This window comes from Vollenhovia emeryi, unplaced genomic scaffold (assembly GCF_000949405.1).
Source record: "Vollenhovia emeryi isolate VEMERY1.0 unplaced genomic scaffold, V.emery_V1.0 DF939407.1, whole genome shotgun sequence".
Taxonomy (NCBI): Eukaryota; Metazoa; Arthropoda; class Insecta; order Hymenoptera; family Formicidae; genus Vollenhovia; species Vollenhovia emeryi.
Window position 1 is genome coordinate 8710 of NW_011966959.1, and position 8810 is coordinate 17519.

The 8810-nt window shown below is 33.6% G+C and overlaps 1 protein-coding gene across 2 annotated transcripts in view; it reads right to left on the minus strand.

Annotated features, from left to right (window-relative positions):
* Positions 1–1104: 1104 nt before the first annotated feature.
* LOC105557911 overlaps positions 1105–8810 on the minus strand; it is a 40693-nt gene continuing 32987 nt past the window's right edge. The window contains exon 4 of one of the 2 annotated variants that reach the window (XM_012005310.1): positions 1105–1393. In XM_012005310.1, coding sequence (XP_011860700.1) covers positions 1127–1393 — 267 coding nt within the window. In that variant the 3' untranslated portion in view covers positions 1105–1126. The remainder of the gene's footprint in view (positions 1394–8810) is intronic. The other variant, XR_001008635.1, reaches the window with a different exon arrangement.

The following is an 8810-nucleotide window of genomic DNA, read 5'->3' on the forward strand; positions in this document are numbered from 1 at the left end:
GTTTAAGTAATAAAAAAATATTTTTTTAAATGTAAAATAAATATTTTTTACATGAGAAAAAGGGGACTTATCCCATTATTTAAATGTTTTTTTTAATGTTTCAAAAAATGTTTTTCAAACATTTAAAAAAATATTTTTTAAACATCATTTTGTTGATTGGGAAATTGATCCTGATTCATGACACTATTGTTTATTAAAAAAACTTGGCGCTGCTAAACCAAATGTTAATTGCGCTCTTCCTCCTTCCTTACTAAAGTGTTAAACTCTTTCTTTCTTTTGTGCATACGTGTGCGTGCACGTGTGTGCGCGGGTGTTATGGATTAGGGATTAGAATTAATTGTAAGTTTAGAATGTATCTTTAGTTGTTTAGCAGCGCCAAGTTTTTTAAATAAACAATAATGTCATGAATCAGGATCAATATGTATACCAAAATTAAATTAGAAAAAGCGATCTTTTAATAAAATATTTTGTTGTATTAAATTTGTTCACATTATTGAATAAGTATTAAAAATTTGTCTCATTAATATTATTATTAATATTAATATTATTTCCTTTATTTCTTCCAATAAAATTTTATGCATGATATTGTTTGGATTAACATTCTTAATAATATAAAAAATAATAAAGTACTTAGATTGCAAAAATATTCAGTTTAGTTGGCGCCATTTGGTGATATTACTTTTGTAGAGAAGATACTTTGGAAGGGGGAGAAGATAAAAATTTTGTTTAAATAAAAGATATCCAAATATTTCATAAGTTTTATCGACCTACACTAGCTATAGCGATTTTTGTTGACCGTATCAGGTTATTAAAATTCTTATTGCGAAAAATATTACTCCAGCCAGGATTCGAACCTGGGACCTCCCTACAATCCGTGACGGGCGTCTTAGCCAGCTCGACCACCGGGGCTGTGATAATACTATTCGCAATAACGTGTATATAACTTTAAGATGTTGTTTACGCGTCTATTTCGACTTTTCAGAAACTGTGCGTCGATACGGATTGTCGACCGCACAATAACCTGTCGATACGCGATTTTTAGAATTTCATCCAAATAACTATAATAAATTATATACTTCTTGATTGGATGACGCTTATACTTGGCGTCATTTTTAAACCTTTTTTATTAAAAAAGGTTATTTTTTAAGGTGATTTGAATACAGCGAAATATTTTACCTTTGTAACGTTTTGGCGCACTGAGGGATCCAAACATACGATAATTGATTATGCGCGTAGCAGACGTCAAGCTATTTGTTGACACGAATGGAGAAGATTTGCCACCACGTAGTCCTCCATAATGATTATTATTGTCTTCCATGGCAGTATCATCTCTTAGGATACTGCGCACTATGCTCTTTTGATCACTGACTAATTGTATCCGTGTTTTCATGTTCTGTAATCAATTGTAAATTATATTATACTTAGATTTTAATACTGTAAATAGAAAAAGAAATTCTCACAATACTCCTTATTTTTTGACATCATATATCTATTTATAAGTATAATTGAGTGGAATCTTTATATTAGAATTAGATAGAATATCGTGATTAGCTTATAAAGATCAAAATTATTCGATTATCATCAGCAATAAATCTGCCATAAAAATATTAATATTATCATAAATTACAATAAATTTACTATTACCTTATGTTGTCGTAATTATAAAAAAATCACTAAATTATACATTATTATATTATAAATAAATAAGGAATAGGTACTTCATATACATACATGGTGGAAAAAGAAAGGTGAGTCAAGGCAGGCGACCAAGTTTCGTTCGCTTTGCGCAACTCACCAAATCAGCCATCTTGTTTTACAAACACATACTTGGTCTTGGTCATGTATACCGTGGTATACATGGTGTCATATTTTATATAATAATACATGACTGTAATCTGAGAGTTATCAAAATCTTCTAAAAAGATATATTTATTCATTCAGATAGTTTCTCCGGTGACTTTTTCAACAGGTAATTTAATTTTTAATTTGTTATTTTGATATGGAAGTTTGGCACGGTAAAGAACTTCTGCAATACAGAACTAAACGAATATTAATGTGAAGAGGTTAGGAAACTTGTCATAATAAAATATGTCATAATAAAATAATTTTCAGTGACTTATATTTTGTTTAGAAATAAAAATGCATCCTAATTTGCTTCTTCACGAAAAAATAAATAAACGGCCACTTCTTTATGCAAGAAAATGTATTTTATTCATTCTATTATTTTGAATATCTGCTGGTTCCCCCGCAGTAATGGCTGACATGGTGGCAGCTTACTATTGGTCGGTGGAATTACGCTGCGCCTTGACTCACCTTTCTTTTTCCACCATGATATACATACTATTATAAAATAAAGTCGGTGAAAAGAGTTTTGAAGAGTAGGCCTGGATAGCTCAGACTGTCTTTTATTGTGATCAATATTTGTTTTATAACTACACTCCGCAAAAAAATTAGGGGATCACTTTCTTCCGTAAGAAAAAAGGTTATTTTCAACTGGCTATAACTTTGTTGAAAATAATCCAATTTTAATCGCCAAAAAAGCATTTTGAAGGTTGAAGTTTCAACTTTCAGAATCTCTTGCAGATTTATTTAATTCGTTATTAGTTCCAAGTTATGATATTAAAAAGCGGCACCTGACAAATTGTAAAATTTTTCTTCAAATTTGGTAAGGCACATGAAGTGCAAATCAAATCGGAACAAAATTTCGTTTATTGCGTTGTAAAGCGTAGAATTTTCTCTTCAATTCCCTTTTTTGAAAATAATTCTACGATTTTTTTTCATCGAGTTGTTCCGTAGCAAAGCAAAAACCGTCCTAAACACTTTGACCGCCTATAAAAGCCGAACCAATCATCGTACACCATTTTTTTAAAAAGTAATCGAAAGCTAAAAGTCTATCCTGTAAAAAACAATCTTTCTTTTTAAACTTAGGTTAATTTTGACTGTACAATATTTATTTTAAAATTAGATTAAAAATCGAATTTTTCCGTTTTTTATTAAACTTGATGTAACTTTACGAAAAATAATCAAAATGATAAAAATTTTACGGCATCTTAAAGGGGAGATTCTGCCGATTAAAATGGGTACTTGTAAAAGTGGCCATGATTTTTTTTTCGCTATGTCCGACATCTTTGAATTGGTCAAAGTGGAAAAAAATCATAGGATCACTTTGTTCTTACACATTGGAGGGAAGTAGGTGGCGTCCTATTATTTTTTCTTTGTGTCCGATATTTTTCCTTATCACTACTGAATTGTTCCAACACGAAAATTCAGTAGATACCCCGCCGGTATTAGCATTATCCAAAACGTACTACAAGGTTACACGGTCGGATTTACGCTTCACTGTCCGTTTGTCTGTCTATCTGTCTGTCTGTCTGATTTTGAACCAACAGAGATGAGACACCGCGATTCGTTACTCTCGCAGTATTTTTCGACTCCAAATTCTATTATGGGGGGGGGGGGAGGAAGGATTAATACCCAAATAGCAACATGTGTTCATTCTGAGCTCATTTTGCATACATGCATCTGCAAAACCTGAGGTCAAGAATAGACACCGATGAGGGCTCATATGCGGGTCAGAATGCAGACATGTTATGAAATCACGGAAAACTTGCAAAGTAGCAACATAACAAAGACAAAAATTGCATTGAATATAATACTGCATATTATCAGCTATTTGGATCACATAAAATGACAACAAGGTTTGCTTGTGTTTATAGTACTTTATGAGTTTATTTTATGATTAATAATTTTGTGAGGTTATATGGCTACGTTCGGGGAGACGCTATTTAGCGCTATGAGCGTACTCTGTCCTTGTTCAACTTTTGCAAGTAACAAGGACACAGCACGCTCATAACGCTTAAATAGCATCTCTCCCCGAACGCAGCCTATGTTGAGATGTATACAATAAAAGCAAAATAATATATGCAAATACTGTATATTTTTCAAAATGATTTCCACCAAAACAAACTGTACGAAGTTGCTCGGTGTTTTAATATATACAGGGTGTTACTAAATTCATGTTACAACGTTGAGGGGTGAAAGTACAAATTAAAACAAACATTTTTTACCAATACACATGAGGGCAGAAACGAATTCCTAACCCGTTGGAACGCGCGATGAGTTCAGGGTAGGCACCCGTTGACTCCTAAATGCCGTGGTTTACGGCCAGTGCAAACCGTTGAAGAGCTCACCGAAAGAATTATCCAAGCGTTTGATGAGGTACGAGCTTCCCCAGGCAAGTTGCAAAGGATAAAAGAAAACATGATTCGCCGTTGCCACTTGTGCGTCGATCAAGGTGGTCGTCATTTCGAGCCCTTGCTCTAAAATGTGTTATCGGTTTACAGAACTGTTAATAAACCGTTGTTTAATTGAACTGTTGTTTTAAACAAAATCCCAACATTTGTTCTTAAACGTAGCGGCCAGCGTAGTAAAAGATGTGCACAACGGGTTGCCTACCCTGAACTTTTCGCGTGTTCCAGCGGGTTAGGGGTTCGTTTCCGCCCCCATGTGTATTGGTAAAAAATGTTTGTTTTGATTTGTACTTTCACGCCTCAGGCGTTGTAACATGAATTTAATAACACCCTGTATAAAGTCTTAGATGAATCGCATATTACTTCTTTTGGAACAGATATTTTTGCTCGCAGCCATTCCATCAACCAGAAAGATATTGAATTTGTTATTTAGCTTTCTGACACCATTTGAGTTATCGCAAAATTAGAACAATTTTCTGTATTTAATACACATGTTTATAAAAAGATGTGCTTAGATTTGTTATTATTCGGTCTATTAAGTTTTTTAATTATACTGCCGGTGGCATTGATAGCGATTGAACAGCAATTTCGTGCGGCATATTCCCTATATACAGCAAGTAGACCAGTAATGAACGAAAAACGGATTTAATCCTAAATTATGTATCATATTTTTGTATGTACTTTCCTGTGCTACCAATAATGACTTAACTGGATCTTTGTCGAAGCATAAATATTGATTGTATTCTTCTTTTACATTTCTTAACGTTTTTGCTTCATACAAATGTGGGGGTTCATGATCATTCATTACCATCAATTCTTGTGCCTGGCATATAGACTACATTAACGGGCGTATGAAAAGTGTTGATACGCAAAAAGCCACGAAGATTTTATCTGATACGGAAGAAAATCAGGAAACTAAAATAGAAAAAGAGGCAAATGATGAAAAAAATTTAGTTACAAATAAAGATATTCTATCAATATGCTCGTTATGCAAATCGAGTGATAAGCTAAGTAATCAGTATCACGTTTGTATTGTATGCAATAGATCTGTATTTGATACATGTTCTAAAACTTTTAGTAGTAAAGACGTATACAGTACTCATAGAATATGTATTTCATGTCGGAATATATCTAAGGATGATATATTACACGCTATAGATAGTAACAAAGTTGAAAATTGTAATTTAAAATTAAAATGCGTAATTTAACAAAATCGACGAAAAAAATCAAGATATTTAGACAAAAATAATATGTGTTTTAATCTAGAAAGAACGAAATTAAAAGACATTCCTATTTTGCGCAATAGAAATAATATTATTAAATTAGTAAATCTAGGCTACTCATTTTTATGCCTTATTTAAAATTTTCTGTAGCTTGTTGATACTTATCAAACATTCATCTAATCACGTCTTGGAAGAAGAAAATGTTCCTTCACAACAATGTATGTTAGTGATATGTTGTTTGCAATCTCATGACACGTGCTGCTATCAAAATTATAACAGCAGAGTCCGCATTGGCAAATTGATGCATTCACGATATAGCATCTTTGAAAAGCAATTTGCCAGTAATTTGCCGGCAACTTATGTAGTGATCATAAATCGTTTAATTCAAAATTCAATTTTTACATATTTTTGGATATAACTGCTTTTACATATTGGCTACTCATATTAAAGCTTATATAGCGCTAGTTGCTATCTATAAAATCTATTTTAATTCTTTCAAAACTTCACACTTCTATTTCAGACATCAATATATTTTTTTAAACTTTAATATATTATAAAATTTTCAGACTTTAATATATAAAATTAACTTTATTTCTATAATACACTCTTGTTGCTGTAATAATTATTAAATTTTTTAAATATTATATATTGAATATAATAGTCCAGCTCTCCATAATACTTGACTGATACACGTAAATTAAAGAGGGTAATAGAAAAACAATTAACATACATCGTTACTACAATACAACCCACATTTTGTAACAACGGAGAAAATGTATGTTAGCAGTAGTGTTACAGCAAGCCCTTTAATGGTTTTATATTATTATATAACATATTTAATAATTTTATTATAGGTTTATTCATCATATTAGAGGTGTATGACACTTACAATGCTGATATTGGTGTAGAATTAAGCAAAATACCTAAAACCATGCATTGCTCCTTTACGCCAACAAATTTTACTTTAACCCTAGAACCCGACACATGGGTAAAATTTACCCAGACCAACTTTTCGAACATTACCGCTCTGAAAATATGAGGAGTTGGCAGTACTATACTAGGGCCAAAATTAGTTAACTAATTCCTTTGTTGGAAGGCGTAACTCAGCTGTTTTCTCACCTAACCGTTTTCGACAGGGAAGACAGCAAAATTTCGTTCAGGTAAATTTTACCCATGTTTAGGGTTTTCGTTGGAAAATTCATTTTTAATTTTTTCTTGTTTGTAATAGATTTATATCTTTCTTTCTAGTTTTTATTGAAAACTTGGTTGCTGATGTATGATAAATGTGCTTTAGAGGTTATAATTTTATCAAATAAGTATATTTATTATATATAACATATATTATGCAATAGAAGTGAAATTATATATAAATAACAAATAATACATAATAATGCATTTTCTTATAATAAAACAATTTTGAAAGGGAAAATAGAGTTATTAAGTAAATAAACCCACAAAAGGTCCCATCCATATCTTGATCGAACAGACCTATATTCCTTTTGTAAAAAATATAGTTTTTTTAATAACCAGCGATCTGCTCCTAGATTTTCTCAAAGAATTAACCGTCTTCTTTAAGATCGCGTTTGCCTCATTGCTTTATCTGTTATAGTTAAAAAGTTATTAATTTTTTAGAGAAAAGCGAATTTTGAAGAAACATGTGTTTTGTTTTTTTATCATAATTTTCTTCAATTTTATTTAACCGCAAAACTGTTAGCATAATTATCTTCCTCGATGTTTTCTACACCGATTAAAAAAAAACATTGAATTTCGACCATTTTTCCGAGAGTTATTAGCAAATGAAAATGCGCTGGGTAAAATTTACCCATGTTTAGAGTTTACGTAACTTTTTGACGTGTCAGGTTTTAGGGTTAAGAGGAGCAATTATTTTTAAACCACCAGCACCTACAAGAAAACTACAAAAAGTTGCAGGATATTTCACGGCTGTGAGTTTCCAAGACAATGTTTAGATAGAATACGACGACTGTAGGGCTAAACCAAAGACGCTTCCAGCAAACTGCAAAGGAAACATACAACTTATAATATATGGGTCCAGTACAGTTCGCCGACAATCATTTGACCGACAAGTTACTTGACCGACACCACTTGACCGACACTATGACTTGACCGACAAATTACTTGACCGACAAACACACTTGGTCGACAGATCACTTGACCGACAAATTATTTCACCAATAGCGTGTTTAACTTATAACGTCCATAACTTAGCCGACACATGTCGTTACCAGGGCACACCTTGTCGGGAATCCTTAGGTTTGTTTTCTGTTCCTGCGCTGGTGAACTAGTGCAATAAATTAGAGTACGACAAGTATATTTTTCTCATTCTAGCTTATTGCACCAGTTCACCAGTGCAGGAACAGAAAACAAACCTCTTGTGGAACCATATAACGCGTGGATCTAATTTCGCCTTGAAAGCAGGGGTCGGTGTGGGGTGGTGTCGCTTCGCGTGGAAGTCGGGAACCCTTGTGGAACTGTATAACGCGTGGATCTAGTTCGCCCTGAAAGCAGGGGTCGGTGTGGGGTGGTGTCGCTTCGCGTGGAAGTCGGGAACCCTTGTGGAACCGTATAACGCTGGATCTAGTTTCGCCCTGAAAGCAGGGGTCGGTGTGGGGTGGTGTCGCTTCGCGTGGAAGTCGGGAACTAATTTGTCGGTCAAGTGATACTGTCAGTCAAGTGTACTTGTCAGTGAAATAATTTGTCTTTCAAATGATATTATCGACCAAGTGTGTTTGCCGGTAAAGTAATTTGTCGGTCAAGTCATACTGTCGGTCAAGTAATTTGTCGGTCAAATCATACTGTCGGTCAAGTGACCTGTCGGCCAAGTGTGTTTGTCGGTCAAATAATTTGTCGGTTAAGTCATGCTGTCGGTCAAGTGACCTGTCGGCCAAGGGTAAATATATCGATGAGGGGAGCCCGCCCCGATGACCTTGACCTTGACATATGTTGTCAAGGTCGCCCTCCTAAGTGACCTTGAAGAGGTTTTAGCCGTCGCTCGTAGTTCGTTAAAAAGATATTTAAAAAACAATGTCGACCAATTCTATGTAATTTTCAGACACAAATATTAAAAATTTTGAAAAATGTTTTAAACAAAAGTTGTTGATCACTTTAAAATATACATTTTATGTTCTATTAATTTTTACTGTACAAGTAATAGTTTTCAAGAAAAATGATGGACTCTAAATTTTATATCTTTCCTCCTATCTAAGCATGTACCTTACAGTACATATACGATTTCACATGGGTTTGCAACTTTCCACGTGAAGTTGCTCGTGTCTTTAGCACGGCGCGCTGCGCGAGCCCCACCCCCCTTCCCCCATCG